Source organism: Embiotoca jacksoni, unplaced genomic scaffold, assembly GCF_022577435.1.
Source record: "Embiotoca jacksoni isolate LCO1_2020_lvr unplaced genomic scaffold, fEmbJac1.0.p SCAF_22, whole genome shotgun sequence".
Taxonomy (NCBI): domain Eukaryota; kingdom Metazoa; phylum Chordata; class Actinopteri; family Embiotocidae; genus Embiotoca; species Embiotoca jacksoni.
Window position 1 is genome coordinate 10,538,430 of NW_027185363.1, and position 16,706 is coordinate 10,555,135.

Below are 16,706 nucleotides of genomic sequence, written 5' to 3' on the forward strand. Positions count from 1 at the left end.
AGGAAAGGAAGCTCGAGGACGAAGTGAATGTCTGTGCAGATACAGTAACAAAGCCGGTTAGATTTCAGCGGGAGAGTCACTGGAATTATTTTTGACACTACAGTATATGTGAGCCTCACTGTGGTACACTGTCTCCCGAGATGCCCGCGTGTGTGAGGGACGATCTATTTTTTGATAAGCACCAGAAAATGGTATAGGAGCAGATCCGATGGGGCTCAACAAAAACTGCGTATAGGAGACACATCTTTCACAGCGGACAGGACGGCAGAGTGGTGTCTTAAATAACCGTGACAGACATGATATGATCACTAAGGAATAAATTGAATTATTGAATTGTTGCTGCAATGTGGTTGGGAATGTCCCTCCCAAGGGTGAAAGACCCAGTATTGGAAGACTGTGGCATAAGGAAAAATCTGTCTTTGATTCCATTTATTTGACCTTTTTCTTCCTTGATGACAGTGAAAACCTACTAATTCATCACTCTGCTCTAGAGAGTATAATTACCAGGGGATGTCTTGATAATAAATGATTAAGTATGTGAGAGTAAAGTCATTAGAGCAAGTTAGAAAGTCTGCAGAAATAATGTTGTTTTTTGGGGGGGGTTTTGGTGCAGTTTCTGCAGGTGCCTGCAGTCTACTCCGTCACCAGTAGGTCATGCACACATAACTGTTGGATAGCCGATAACCTGAATATTTCCCCAAAGCCCTACATTGTGTGAAGACTAATGCATTTAAGATATTGAATTAATTAAACAGAACATGTGCTGCCAAGTCTTTGGAGCGGAGCACATTAGCCACTGTCAACAAGGACCCATTTGAGGGAGCTTATGTTGAGTACCAGACCTTGTTTTGTGGGAAGCAAGGTAAAAAACAAACTTTGGTCCAATCCCAGTTCCTCCCCTTGGCCCTACCCCTCTGTTTTGCGTGTGCCTGTCTTAGGGATCGAGGGGTAGTGTTCATCTAGCCCTCCAAATGGAGTGCTTTAAGATGCAGACTCCAGATGGATGGGCAGAAGATAAACTGAAGCAGCATAACATGAAAAATGGTCCATTAAATTAAAAAAATGTTTTTTGTTTTTTTTCAAGGATATTTTTGTATTTTGAAAGTGCAGTTTTGGGATAACAAAGGTTTTCCATGTTTCAACAGATTCAATGAAGTCTTGTTTGTGAGCATTAATAGCGGATTCCCTGAGATACACTGTTTTGTCATCATCCTGTATATTTCCGTAAATTTGACAATCAAATTCTTGAGACTTACCAATTTATTAATAAAATAATTTAGGAGAATTTGGGATACTGTGGATGCAACGAGTGGTGTCTAATTTCCTTAGTTTAAGATTTTAAGCCCTCTATCTGAAGAACCACTACCCAGTAGTATACTAGGGGTAGGGCCATGGGATGGGAAATGAGATTGGGCCTTGGCTTCGCCAGACATTTGCTGCATATCTTCCCCTACATTCCTGTCTATTTCCACTGCACTTTCAAATAATAAAAGGCAAAAAGTTCCCCAAAGAATAATATAAACAGTGACAGGAAGAAATGCACCAGGATAAACTTGTAAATCTACAAGTGTGTTCTTAAACTGATTGCTGATTGGAATCAAGAGTTGTCGAGGGGAAAAAGTAATCACTTGAACATGAGATGGGACTGACGAGCAGATAATGATGTGAGTAAAAGTGTTGGCTGCTGCATTCTGCAGCTAAAAATCATACATATATAAACAGTATGCTACTGGAAGTGAGCGAGAGAGGGCGTAAAGAGAGTTGGAGAGGCTGGTGAGGCCTCCACCTGCACTTATAGATCACAGTAATTCACCAACCACTGGGCCTGTGTTCAGTCAAGTATCTACCATGGATTTCCTTGTATCACTAAATTCTGTTAAGACACAGTTCATGTCCAAAAATATAATTTGTTGAGGGACCTCGGTCACGTGATCCCGCGTCACATGACATTTACGGTCGTGTAAGTTTCACGCTTTCGAAATGTGTAACTGTTACGCCTAGACAGGCCAAAGCGTGGCTATTTCATGCTTTGCTGTCGTGGACCGGCGCGTCTATTACACGCTTCTCTGTGATACTGGGTTGATTTTGGAACATTTATTAAGAAGTTGTACGTCTCTGTCAGGAGCTCGGAAACATCTGTTGTGTGTCACTGTATCTTCCTATATTACACAAGCTCAGAGCCATACTGAAAGCTGCTCCAGACCTCCAGACCTACACTGCACCACGGATTAAAGACAGCTCTTTAACCTCCCCCCTCCCCCCCGGATTATTTCCCATGTCCGTGTATACGTTGACTCTGACTGCGGCATGCACACTGGAGTTTTCTCTGTTCCTTCCACTAATTTATGCTGTAAACAAAACACATTTCTGGGTCATAAATTCACAGTCAACTCTCTTGAGCATCAGCACTGAGTTTTGTTATATGCATGCTTGCTCTGCCCAGTGTATAAGATGCTGCCTGTGTCTCCAGTCTCGCATCAGCGAAACACATCTGGACTCTGTCATATTTAATTTTGTTAAACACGAGGACGCAACATACAAGCAATTACAGCAATGTAATCCAAGGGGAGAAGCGAGGGGGAGGAAGACACGATGTAAGAGATGATGAATTGGATGTAGTAGAATTTGCCTTTCTCTGACTTCGGTGTGCAATTTGAAACCCAGTCACACAGTAATTTAATCATGCATTGTGCTTTTCCCCTATTTATTTGAGATGTGCCCATGCAAATAGTGGCCTGATTTTGTCATAAAAATTCCCAAACTATTGTGCAGAGTGGCAAAACGCAACTGGCATAGTCCATAATGTTTCTGTAAATGGGTAAGAAATCTTGGGGGAAAAAAAAAAACCGAAAAAAAAAAAAAAAAAACTGGAAGTGTTTGGAGAAGAACATGCAGTATGATAAATGTGCTGAGCAGACCTCGTTTTTCACGTTGCCCAATAATCACTACCAATGGAAATGCGGTTGGCCCGCCCCTGCCGGTCGATTGTGAATCCGCGTTCAACTGGAAGCCACTCTTCCAGCCTTGGCACCAAAGTGGCGCACCACGGCAGGCACCGCTGAACGAGGAGTGCGCCTTTGAAGATGTTTGATCGTCAAGCCACTATTGCTGGTAAGAGACACGCTGTTTTATGATCTTTATTATTATTATTATTATTATTATTATTATTATTATTATTTTAATAACCAACAGTTATTTGCTGCGCCTTTTCCTCCAGCTGAACACTCTGTGCTTCTCTCGTGTTTTATTGTCGAATCTGGTTCCATTGTATCGATGTAGAACGAGGTTTGGGAAGTCTTTGACACACGGGTTTAGTTTGAGAGTATTTTTGGTCCTGAATAAATCGACGGGGAAGAGTTTTGATGTCAGGAAGGCGTTGGACTTGGAGCACTGCGCACTTCTGTCCGTTTACTTTTATTCGAGATTGAAATGGTGATTTTTGTCGTGTTTTGATGAAGATATTTCGATTTTTTTTTTTTTTTTTTTTTTTTTTTTTTTTGGTACATATAGGATGCCTCATTTTTCAAATGTGGGATAGACACAGAGAAAAATATAGAGAATAGCAATATTTTAAAGGCTAATGTCTTTATTTGGTTAAACTTTTTTTTACGGTCGTGATGTGATCCATTTCTCATAAGTTGGTAAGCCAGAGCAGTGGAGACATTAATGGTTTACTCAGGGGTGTAATTATTACCACACGGCTCTGAGTTGTAGTGTTGGTAATGAAAGCATGGGCTTCGTCAGGCCGTGGAAGAGGTATGGATGTTTGTCATCTTGCCAGCACCTTGCGAGACCCAAAAATACCGTGTTTGGCTTTGTGCTGGCGCGAGACGCGTCGCCGTGGCTCTGGACATTTTCAGGGCACCTCCAGCTCCACAGCAGCTCGTATTATCTTCACGGGATTTTTTTCCAACAGAAGGGAAACAGATGCGCCGTAATGTCAACAGTCGATTACTCATGCAACATTGCGCGAAAATATGCGCCCCCGCAGCCCGGACGGACTAAGCGTTCAGACCACCCTCCTCTCTCTCCGTGCCGCCAGACGAGCAGCTTTTTTTGGGAGACGACCCGAAGGAGTTGGCAGCTTCCTGTTCAGCACCGCAGACAGAGACACAATCGGACTTGTCCACACCCACTTCTGGTCCACGTTACCGCTGCCCTTCTCTCCCCGAACATGGAGAGAGGTCCGCCTACGCTTTATCTGTTTTAGTGCAGGTTGACTTGCTCTCGCCCAGGAGGCATTTGAGTGGTTATTGGATGTGATATCCAGAGAAAGTCGCTATAAACAGCAGCTGAGTACCGGCGTGGTGTTTGCTGAAGCTCAGGTGCAGAGCTCCGTGTTCCACTTTCCGTGGGAACTGCCTGTAATAACTTGAATTATAAAAGGATGTCGAGGGCCTTGATTATATCATTATTTTGCCCGCGTGTTTTAGTCAGAGCAACACCCGGAGTAACGTTTGAAAACGTCTTATTAATTGCTGCTCTGAAATGAATTTGTTGTGTAAGTTATTCATGAACCTGAGCACTAAAACATACACAATTAGGCGTCATTAGTCAAATTGAATATCAGTCTAATTAATCATCCTCCGATTTTTAGTCACCATATGTGGCTGAAACTCATCAGATGTCTGATGGCTTCTTTGCCCCCTTTGGGACACAGTTTCTACTATTATATGTACCGCATAATCATAAAAATAAAAAAAATAAAAAAAACGAAACCCAAAATGCAAACATCCCACATGGCAGAGATTGTGTTGGTGTATAAACAAGGAGCTAATAGCTGGTGTCTGCCTTTGTGATGAGCTGCATGTGAAGGACGCTGTCATCTTGACACACAGCTGCATTGGTTGATGGTGAGATGGATTTGGGTGGAAAGCAGGAAGGAGCGTGTTGGTAGGAGAGAGGAGAAGCCGAGTGAGGTGGAGAAAACATGCCTGCTGGCCTGCTGTCTGGACACATTACATTTTCACGGGCTGATATCGCACCAGTACAGCTGAATGGGGACAAATAGCTCTTCTTGTTCTCCGCTGTCGACTTGGCTAGTTGTCTCTGTTTTGCTTACATCATCGTATTTTCAGATTCAGCAGCAGCTGATGGATGTTTGCTATCGCTTGGTTCAGTCTCCACCTAATGGCCAATATTGCATTTGCTTTTTGCTGGATTAGTGCAGTGTACCTGTTGGATAATCTCTAATGCAGGGCTGGATTAAACCTCTGGGAGATCTGTGGGCCGATATGAGCAATGGGCCCCATTAACCCCCGTTCTCCCTTTTCTTGTACCAATTTTTCCCCCAAAATCGAACTAGTATTTCTACAATCAAATATAAGAGATTTTAAAATAACATTTTTACACCTTTAAAGGATTTTTTTTGCAGAGAGTTTTGTGACAAAATGCCATTCTTGTGTCTGAACAGTATATATATACCTGGAGCTGAATGGCTTAGCTAGGCACAATTACTGGAAAGGGAGAAGCAGGTAACCTTCCCGTATTCAAAGGTAACAAAATGAAACTACTTGAACCTCTAAAACTCAATAAATAGCATGTTATGCCTCGTGTTTTTGTAAAAATCACAAGTGTCAAAACGAGAATTCATTGTTTTTGGGGGTGTTATGGACCAGACAAGTTGCCAGGCAACCGGAGGATGTTACTGGCCCCGGCCAAGAAACAGCCGAGCACACAACCCTCTGTAAAATAGTAAATTATTGCTCCTAAACTTTACTTTCTTTGGATTTTGGATTATAGAAATGAGACATTCTGGTTTCATTTGTAAGCTTTAGAGTTACTGGTCGGCAGAGTTTCTTATCTCTGGACGAAGGCACGCTACCTTTTCCCTTGTTTCCGGTCTTTCTGGTAAACTAAGATAACTTTTTTTTACATTGTGTTTTAGGGTGCATGAGGCCTATTATTAGTCAGATATCCAACTAAATCAATGACAACATCTTTGCTGTGTGGCATCTGGTTGTTTGTACATAGTGAACATCTTTCTGTCTCTGTTTTGTGTTCTCGCAGACTGAGTGACAAGCCTGCTGTCCAGTTGCCACCATGATAGCCACAGGTGGCCTGCTGCGCATGAACAGGCGCCAGGATTCGCTCCGATCCAAAAACCGAGCGGAGAACAAACGGAAGCGGAAATCGAAGAAAAAGAAGAAGAACGACGTGGTGGTGGTGAAGGGCAAGCTCAACCTCTGCTCCCCGGCCGGTTTGGTGGCCGGTGTTGGAGTTATAGTTCTCATGGTTGGGATTTCCATGGCTGTACTGGGCTACTGGCCCAGCCAGAACCAGCAGCAGTACCAGGAGCGCCGCAGAACTGGAGCGTACCACGCCAACAGGATAAGCTTTTCCAAAAGTCCGCCTGTTTCCTCTAACTTGACCCGAGACAAGCCTCCCTCTGGCCAAAAAAATCGATTCAACCAGAGCCATTCGAACAGCAGCGTCCCCGACCCCTCCCCTAACTGTGGCTTCCTCTGTGACTTCCTGGATAATTACCTGTACTCAGACAATCTCAAAGTCTTCGGACCGCTGGTGATGGGAATCGGCATTTTTCTCTTCATCTGTGCCAACGCAGTCCTCCATGAGAACCGAGACAAGAAAACTAAAATCATTAACCTGAGAGATATCTACTCCACGGTGATAGATCTGCACAGCATCCGGTCGAAAGAGTACTCGCCTCTGAACGGCCTGGTGAACTACACTCAGGCGAGGAGCGCCGAGGGCCCGTCGGGTTCGTTCCCTGCGAGCGGGATGCTCACTCGCAGCTCCTGGCCCTCCACCGGGATCCACGGTTTCCAGGGCGAGTTGGATGGCGATGAGGTATTCCGACGCTCCTCGTTGGCCAGCAGGCCGCGCAGCTGGTCCAGAGATGTCCAGACCTTCACGGACACTGTCTACAGCATCTACAAAGACTACAGCAATAGCAGCGAGCAGGCGCCACAGCCCCGACAGTGGGAGACCACCTCCATCGTCACGTCCTCTGTGAACGCTTTCACCCTCCCTGTGATCAAACTGAACAACTGTGAGGTGGAGGAGTCGGAGAGAGCGGAGGCAGAGGGGCGCACAGAGGAAGAGGTGGTTATCGAGGCCGTGGCCGAAAACATTAGTGAGGAAGGACGGGCCGGCAGCAGCCAGACCGACGAGACGGACGGCAAGCCGAAGGAGGCGTCGGTGATGGACTCCCCGCCGCCCCATCAGATCCACGAGAACATATCCGCAGACACGGCTAAGGAACAGGGGGCGCCGCAGGCCCTGCCGCAACCACAGTGGACCCAGCTGTCCCCTCCTTCCCCTGTTGCCAGGGCGATGGGGTCACGGATGTCGCTCAACTCCCTCACGGATCAGCCTAGGTCCGCGCGCCGCTGCAGCCTGTCTGTGTCTGCGTGTCGTCAAGGCGACAGAGCCAGGCGCTTCAGCTGCCCCCGTCTGGAGCGCTCCAACAGCAAGGGCTACATCAAACTGACTGACCTGGTGGGCGAATCCTTCGAAGCCCCCGACACAGACACTTCTTTAGTGGCCACCGAACAGGAAGTAGCAACGGACGCAGCAGCAGCAGCGTCGGCAGCGGAGGAAGAAGCTCAGGGAGAGGACAATCTGGTGACACCCAGCACCTCGGCAGAGTCCTAGATTTTTCTTCTTTTTCTTTTTTTTTTTTGCTGATGAGCCTCTTAAAAAAAGACTCTTTGATGTCTTGTTCTTTGCTTCATACCTTCTTCTGCTGATGTGAAGCCGGCCGTCACAGAGGAACGGAAACATGGAGAGTGAGCAGCTAAGGACTATTGAAACATAGCCATGAACACTCAAGAGCAAGGCTCTTTATAAATAAACCACACCCACAGCTCAACGGCTCAATATTCAGATGTAATTTTTCTATTTTTTCAATGTAGCAAGAGCAATACTAAAGACTTGTAAGGAGTTTTAGTAAAGATTTGTAAAAAAAAAAAAAAAAAAAACGACATAAAAAAGAAAGAAAAGTAAATCTAATCTAATGAGTTTGAACTTTTCTTTTTGTATAAGAGTAGGGCAAACATTGTAGCTTGTAGAATTGCCAAAACTGTCACTGAGATCTGCCGTCCAACATGTTGTACTGTAGCATCAACATATGCCACAGAAACCTAAATAGTCTAGATTTGTTCCTCTGCATTGTTCTGTGAATACCACGTGAATAGGTGAACTGAATTGAATCTCAGGTAGACGTTTGGTTTAGGATCGGGACCTTAAGGACGAGGTCTTCCCCTACGTGCACACTTGTTTATATGACGCATACATGGTTGAATAAATTTGACTGTAACACCTCCGTCGTCGGGTCTAATAGGTGTCCTCGTGTGATGTTAAATAAAATGCAGCGAATGCTCAATAGTTTGTTTGCTCCGAATAGTTTTACTTGCATCAAGAAAAATTAAAAAGATTAAAAAGTGAAAGAAGTTTGGAGTGCGAGTGATTTAGTGTGTGGCGAACCTACAGATTGTATGGATTTTGTTGTCCTGTACTTCTCATTACTGGGAAGCACTGCAATGGTATTGATGTTGCATTATCTGTGCTTACTGAAGTGGGACCGGTGAACTATACGTGCCCTTTACAACAGTCTTCCTAATAACTGTCTTCAGTACTAAAAGGGGAAGTTAGCAGATTTTTGATTTAAATGGGAAACAAATTAAATGGGGAAAAAAGTGCCTCGGTAAATCATTTGGCCAACAAAGGTACAGAAGAGCAGTGTCGAACACAAACTACAATTTTGCTGTTTAGCTTGGTTGTGTGAAAATCATTTTCATACTCCGCAAAACCTCCAGCGACACCTTTTATAGAAGCATCTGTATTTATTTTTTTCCATGTTTCTTCACCCACTTTTTGTGCAGATCTTCCCACAAATTTGTCACCCGTCTTTGTGTGTTTTAACCACATATGAAGCTACTTTGGTACATCCTGTAGTGGAAATACATCCCACATAGTCGTCTACCTTAAAAAGTGTTTATCTAAATCTACAAGGATCATTGAGAAGCTTTTAGTTTGAAAAAGCTGAAGTAGTAGATTTATTCAAGCACTGTAGCAGATACTTCAGTACTTTTGTTTTGTGCTACTTCATACATCTCATTTATGTTAACATTTACATCCATTTTTATCATACTGTTTTGCATTTAAGAGGAAAATATTGCACTTTTTACTCCACTACATGTATTTGACAGTTATAGTTACTTTTTACATGAAAAATATATGATAGTTTTACTAAATTAAATGAATAGAAGGAACAATATTTAAAATGAGCTCCACGTACACCAACTGCAACACTAAAATGCTTTTTAAATATAAATAAAAACAATCCAACAATATAATACAGTATAGTATGTAAAGATATAACAGAAAAAGGGCCCTTCTGCTTCGCTCTTTTCATTCATTTAAGTTTATTTTACTCATAATTCTTTCATTTTACCGAACATGAATGCAGACCTTGTACTTGTATTGGTGTGAATGCAAATTGAAATATTGTATAAAAGGATATAAATACTCGTCCCACCGCTGATTATGAATACAGAATACAGTGCATGCTGTTCGACACTACCTCCAACTTATCTTTCCTGAACATTGACCTTGGTTTGCAGACTCATCACAGGAGGATCCAGTGCAGCTCACCACAACGTGGCCATCTAGTGGTCATGTGACATCATGTGATCAGTCACATCCCCTCTTACTGCAAGCTGCCAACAGGGGGAGCTGGCTCTATGCTGCAAGGAGTCGTTGTCGTGGGCGGGCCTCGTTTTAGTAGTACCGTGGGGGCCGGAGTTGTTTTTTTTAGGCAGGAGGGGCGGGGCTACCTCGGTCCGTCTCTGGGAAGGTTTGGCAAAGCAGGCGCTTACAGGTGTCTGGTCCTTTGCACCCGGACGAGCCCCAAAGTCGGGATTTCTGGTCTCCGTACACGCACCCACGTCACAGCTGCTGTTTTGGGGGAGTTTGTGTCTCCTCTCTAAAGACTCAGGTAAAGTGCTCACATGTATTTAATGTGTTATTTCAGTTTGTGAGGCGTTCAGAGCCGAGAAATTTACAAGCAAGAGATAGTGAATTAAGACGCTTTGCATACTTTGCGCAGCATTAAACTGCTGTTTGGCGTTTCTAACATCTGGAAAGCGTAATTCCCAGCGTATGATCAAAGATTTATCGTCACACTATTGTTCTGTTTCATGTTTTTGTATTCGTGTTTCTGTTGCAACCACCGGGCTTTCCACCACGACGTCAACCTGCTGCTTTCCCGGTGACACGGACTGTGAAATGGTGAGTACAAGTTTTCATTCACAAAAGCGGGAAGCGTGACACACAAAAAGAGAAAGTCCACATACGGTAGTTAAGGACACGATAAGTACAGTCAAAACTTTGGTGTCTGAACGGAAAATATCTAAAGGAGCTGCCACATTTGCTTTTCTAAGGGGTCAAACACGAAGCACATTCATTTTAAGTGTTAATAAGATGAATTACTACTTTGCTCTGCTTTATTTTGAAAATCTTAACATTACTGAGAACGGCAAATGTTGAATTAGCAGCTGTTGAAAATGAAACCACGTCAAAACTTCTTTTACTTTCCTGAATTTAAAAATACAACAACATCAACAACAAAACCAGTTGAATTTGCATAGGACACTTTGATTGACGAATCTTTAAATGTCCTTATTGTGTTCTGTCATGTTGACTTGTCTATAAACTATCAGCATTTTTTCTGAAAAGGTTCCTGAGCTCATTCCTTCTCACAACTGCTGAGAAAGCATAAACTTGTTTTTCTTGACACACACACACACACACACACACACACACACACGCACACACACACACACACACACACACACACACACACACACACACCTGATCAAAAGTTTGCTGGGCACAGGCACTCAGTTCGGAAATGGGAAGTTGTCACAGCATGTGTTTCCGTTCAGATTCTCCCTAAAATAGAAATGTGAATGAATCAAAGAAGGAAGAGCTCTTTGTTCTAATCTTCTCTTTTATCGACTCTGAATGGCACATTCATCTCCTGATATCCTAGAGGTCTATATGGCTGGAATGAATTCTTATTTAATCTCTTAGATATATAAATTTAATGGGATGGTGCATTTTATAGTGGCCGTTTTTACGGTTCAGTATTTTTTATCAGCTTTATGAATGATGAAGGTGAATGTGCAGGACCAGGGAGATAAGGCCGGGCAAAGTCCGTGGGATGCATCATGTTCATTGGATGGTGACGGCGTGTAGAGCCCGACACGTTACTATGGATGATCGGTTGAATTTGCTGAGGTCGGAGATTTATTGTCACCGTGACCTGTCTTTAAGAAGACCCAGTGTGCAAAATATATTTCTTATATATCATAACACAAGCATAGAGAAGGTAGTGTTGTGTCATTATTCCATTTGTGTCTTGGATAAATTACAATTGTTTGTGCGGAGAGCTGAAGCCAAAGGATTCCCAGAAAGAAAAATGTTTGATGGCTCTTCAAAATTGTTCTCCAGAGTAGTCGAAACTCTCTCACTAAGCCATGAACTAAAACTCATACTGTGTTGTAAAAAAAAAAAATCAAATTCAAAAATGTTTAACTTCCCCAACTATGCAACTGAAAAGCCCCTGAAACCTTAAAATAAAAAAAATTATAAAACTGCGATAACCGTTTTTTTTGGCCATTTGGGGACCTACTAGATATAACAAGGACATAGTAATCACCTTTTCAACTATTTACATATCCAACAGTTATAGTGGATCATTTGGAGTCATACGTCAAACCACCCAGCCAATAAGCCCAATATCCTCTCTCTTTTTGCTCTGTTTTTGGTCTCTACCAGCTCCTGAAGGGAACGTCTGGCTCTGTGTTCATCAGCTAGTCGCTAAATTTGTCTGTTTACTTTTTAGTGCTGAGCAGGTAGTTTCTAGTGGGTATTTTACAGCTTTTTTTCTACTGAGAAAAGCTGCCTATTGCAGTATATAATGATGTTATACAAGCCTTGAGAGTGAATACGCCTGACAGCTAGACATTTAACCGACTATAAAGCTCCATAAAGCCACAGGGAGCTTCAGGGGATAATTATCTCGAGGTTCTTCACTACAAGCATCACTTTCACATTGTCACATTGTCTTCATATGGTCACTTGATACATTGTTGCTATAACAACATCAACGAGAGGCAATTTAAATGCTAAAATCAGGTAAAGAGGGCTGTTAATTACCAAATGTTAACCCTCAAAATCTCATCTAATTTGTCTCTTCATCAGGACTGTGTAAATTTGTTTTGAGCAGATTTGATTGATAGTCAGCAAACAATCCTTTTAATGTCATCAGACTTTGATTTAAACCTGATTAGCACATAGTTTAGTGGCGACACCTTTTTTCAAACTGAAAGAAATCCTGACAACTCCCATTTTAAACAACCAATCTGTTCTAACTTTGGCAGAAAAAAAAGAGGTTTTCATGCAGAACTATGCCAGAGTAAGAAAACTATTGAAATGCAAAGTTTTCAGGGCCTTTATGGTGGAAATGCATTATTTCCACACAAGAGCTTTCCAAGATTCTCTTTTCTTACAACATGTGGTTTGGCAGCAAAAATTCCAACTGGGAAAGCTGCACTTAAAGACTATCCTGTAAACATTGTCATAAATACTGTAAAAATGATGAGACACCAGCTGTAGCATGGAAAGGAGTATTTACATTTTGTGGATGACCATGTTTCTGGCCTGGTTTTTCCAAGCTGGACTGCGGAAACACACGAAGGTTGTAATTACGGGCAAGCAGCCGGGAATTTCCACATTTTGACTTGAACTGGAATGCAGCATATGTCCCAAAACTGTATGTCATCAGGTATTAAGTCTGACAATATCGTTAAGATGTTATGATTGAATGTTCCCATCAGAGATCATCATGTGACCTCAATGTCCTTCAATCAGAATCAGGAGAGGTGATTGCCTTTAAATGTTATGCAATTTCTTACTTCCTCTTTGGCACTTCTGCACCTCACACAGGATGACATAACAAGATTAAATTGAATTTCCGCAGCTCAAAGAATGAGTCATTCATGTCATACAGGAGAGATTTCCTGCGGTTGTTTTGATGTAATGTTGCTAGTGATGAAGACTATCTCTGACTATTCATCTTGGGAATTTAAATCAATCCTTCTGTCAGTTCAGTTCATGATCAATGGCGCTTGCATTGTGCTGCAGGAGCAGACGTTGTTTTACCTGCTGCTCTTTGATGCTGTGACTCATTACGCCGTGTGTGATGAAACAAAGGCCAGGGGGGGCCATGTGTGTGACTCAGGAAAAAAGGGTTAAAGGTTAAAAGTAATAGTGTGTAAATCTCCGCCATTATCACGATTTAGCGATAAGAATCGTAAAGGTTGGTATAAAGTAATATGTGTGCACTTTCTTTGTATTAAATGTGCTGAGCCAAGCAATTTGTGACGTTACACCCACGACTTCTCCGGATGCGCATACAGCCCTGCATGAGCGAGATAGGCGAGCCTTAATTAATCAAAATAGAATTGAAATTGAATTATAAATGTAGGTCATTTTACAATCTTACCTCTTAAAAGCATTTGTAAACATTACATTTTTTGACAACGTAAATAAAATGTTCTAACCAGAATCACATTACATTCACTTATTAGAAAGCAATGTACTATTTTGATTACTGTTGTACTATTATACTATTAGGAAAACAAAAAAATTTCAAAATAAAACCACCTATATGAATAAATTTGACAATTTTTTGTTTTAATTTTTCATTAATTGTATCATTAGAAAAAGTGACATTAGCATATTCAAAAGTGTTGTTTTTATCTGAACAACAGATCAGACCCCCTCCCCCCGCCTCCCTCCTCCTCCTCCCCAAATCACCATGTTTGCATCCAAATTTCATCATCTGCTTTTCTTTGCCATACATCACTATAAATGGGATATCTTTGTTTTTTGGTCTGTCGATCAAACAAAACAAGCAATTTGAAGACATCACCTTTAGCCCTAAAAAAAAAATGTAATTACATGTAATTAAATGTAATTACATTTTTTTTTTGCCATTTTGTTTCCTATTTCCTTGAAACTACTTTAAGTAAAATCTATATGTGCAGTCCCACAAAGTCTTTTTCAAATTTCATTTGACCAATTTATAGTAGAAAACAACTGTTTTATTGTGAGTCTAAATGTGGTGAAAAGTCGTCGTAGATTAGCCCATCATGTATTTGAAAGCTCACTGTTTAAATTACATCAACAAATTCGCTGACTTGACTATCAGACTGAAGAGTAAGATGAAAAATGAGGCCGTTCAACACAGATTTCTTGCTCTCAGGTGTTCCTTTAATTCACATTCAATGGAAGTGAGCCGACAACGACACGTGTTGTTATCTCCCAGCGCTGTTGTTTCGGTGGACCGGAAGAGATAACATTTATGATTCAATCTTGTTGAGTTAAGCGATAAGCTTGTTTGGGAGTATTGTTATCTCCCAGCGCTGCCTGATCAGTGGAGAGCAGTACCGGACCGTCTTTGCCTCTTAAAGCTGCGGCCTCCAGGACAGCACCTTGACTGTCACAGCTTATTTATAGTGGAGCAAAGAGGTTAGTCTTTCAACTCCTCCTCAAATGGGATATCGAGCAGGAACTTTAGTTTCTGACCAAAAAATCTAGAGTTTTTCTAAGAACAAGCATGAGCGTTGTTTGAAATATAGCTTGACCACATTTTACCCATTGTCAGTTTTTCATCAACGAAACACAGAAAACACTTTACATTCAGTATATTTAAAATCATAGTCCAACATTTTTGGTAAATTGTCTTATTCATGTTCTTGCAGTGATAGACAAGACCATAAAGTTTTGCCCCCATCTGCTTAGCGTAGCTTAGCACAAAGACTGGAAGCAGTGGGGAACAGCTAGCCTGGCTTTGTCCGAAGGTAAACTGTTACTACCAGCAGCCCTGAAAACAAATGTCTCATCCTTAAGAATCCACTTCTTTCTTGGCTATCTCAACAAGAAAAATTTGAGGAAATAGTCTAGCACAAACCAAATGGTTTTTGAACTATTTACACAAGATACAGTATAATGTCTTAATTCGGGTGCTTTAGAGATGTTGGTCAAAGTATTTTTTACTTTTGGTCTTTTGGTCAGGCTAGCTGTTTTATCCTGTTTCCCATCTTTGTGCTATATTAAACTAAGCTACCCGGCTGCTGGCAGCTTTATAAATTAACCTATATGGGAGTAACATTAATCTTCTCATCTAACTCTCAGAAAACAGGCAAATACACTTGTTTCCCAAAGTTTTACAATATTCCTTTAAGGAATCTGGAAGTGATATTTCATTTTTTTCAATATATATATATATATACTTATGTTTGTGAATTTGGGTTTACAGCTAAATATTTTCATGGATATAGATTAAAAAACTGCACATAGTGATAGCAAGAATTAGAAAAAACGCACGATTAATGAGCACATTATGTACTGTTGGTTTGGACTATGTTGTCAAGATAAAAATTGTTCCATCTTATCACTACCTGTTCTGCACAGGACACTTTGCTATTCAGATCGTTCTCCTCTGATACTGATCTAAAGAAAGCTCTAAAAGGGAACTGTGATTTTAAATACTGCTGCAGTTTTCTTTTTCTTTTTTTTCCTGCCACCACATGCGACACGCTGTCTCATCCACAATCACTCGAATCATTAGCCTGCAGCTTTCCAAAGGTTAGAAGTGCACACCACTTTTATGATTTCTCAAGATAAGATGTGCTTCCTACAAGCAGGAAACAAGGAGGGAATGCTCCTCACCATCTTAGTAATAACTTGTTTTCATATTAATCCACAGTGTGGCCCCTTGGCTTTACATGAAAAGGTGTCAGACTTGAAACGTTTTCTAATCGGAGGTGTGATGTGATGAGGTGTAGTATGCTCAAGGTAGGGGGTTGTTCTGGGAGCTTTGGCCCAGGTTTGGGGTGTCAAAATCCAACTGTAATTTGGCATGTAAGCTCGCTGACCTGCAGCCCTCTGGGAGTGAAGGCATTTACAGCTGAGTAGAGCCGGACAACGGGGGGAGAGTGGCTTTGGCTGGCTGGAGGTGAAGTTCAAAGCCGAGTTGGCGCTAATTCACGTTGAGTTCATTCAGTTCAGAGTGTAATTTCCTGCGGCAATCAACACAGTAGGCATAAAGTCTCAGTTGTTGATAATTCATCCATAAATCAAACAACGGAATGTATTCAGACTGAAACAATGGCCTGTGGATGCTCAAATTGGCAATGACTTTATATAAGGAGGACATAAATGCAGTGTACATAATCTGATGTGAATCTCTGATCAGTGTGTGAAAACCCAAAGGACAAAATCAAAGTGTGATTCTGTGTTTGGGCAGATATCCTTTTAGAGTAGCAATTATCCCCCCCCCCCTCCCGAGACCCCGGGGATGGCCGGGAATGCTAGCCTGGACTTTTTTTTTTTTGTCTTTTAATTGGATCAAATGGCGGATTTGCCATGTATAGTGAAGGGATCTGCTTCAATATGATTATGTATTGATGAAGTGCCAACTTGCTTGTTCTGACTGCAGCACTGGAAATTAAATTGCTGTAATGAGGTTCATAAGGTTACTGATTTTACACACCAGGATTTGCTGGTTAAAATTTGAGGAGAATGCTTGTAGAGTTGTAGAATTACCTTTAAATGAACACTGATTTGAAATTAACAAATTTTATATACTGATGCTGAATTAAACTTGAATC

At 41.7% G+C, this 16,706-nt stretch overlaps 2 protein-coding genes across 2 annotated transcripts in view; both read left to right on the top strand.

Moving 5' to 3' along the window:
- The first annotated feature begins 3,019 nt into the window (after window positions 1-3,019).
- Window positions 3,020-7,969, top strand: LOC138203185 (transmembrane protein 200C). The gene is made up of 2 exons (XM_069157893.1): window positions 3,020-3,111; window positions 6,010-7,969. The coding sequence occupies exon 2, from the start codon at window positions 6,043-6,045 to the stop codon at window positions 7,615-7,617; it is 1,575 nt and encodes a 524-aa protein (XP_069013994.1). The 5' UTR covers window positions 3,020-3,111; window positions 6,010-6,042; the 3' UTR covers window positions 7,618-7,969.
- A 1,874-nt stretch (window positions 7,970-9,843) lies between these two features.
- epb41l3b (erythrocyte membrane protein band 4.1-like 3b) overlaps window positions 9,844-16,706 on the top strand; it is a 52,627-nt gene continuing 45,764 nt past the window's right edge. The window contains exon 1 of the mRNA XM_069157899.1: window positions 9,844-9,961. The gene's annotated coding sequence lies outside the window, so the exon portion shown is untranslated. The remainder of the gene's footprint in view (window positions 9,962-16,706) is intronic.

Coding starts and splice junctions, on each gene's coding strand:
- LOC138203185 (XM_069157893.1), top strand. CDS start 6,043: ATGATAGCCACAGGTGGCCTGCTGCGCATGAACAGGCGCCAGGATTCG.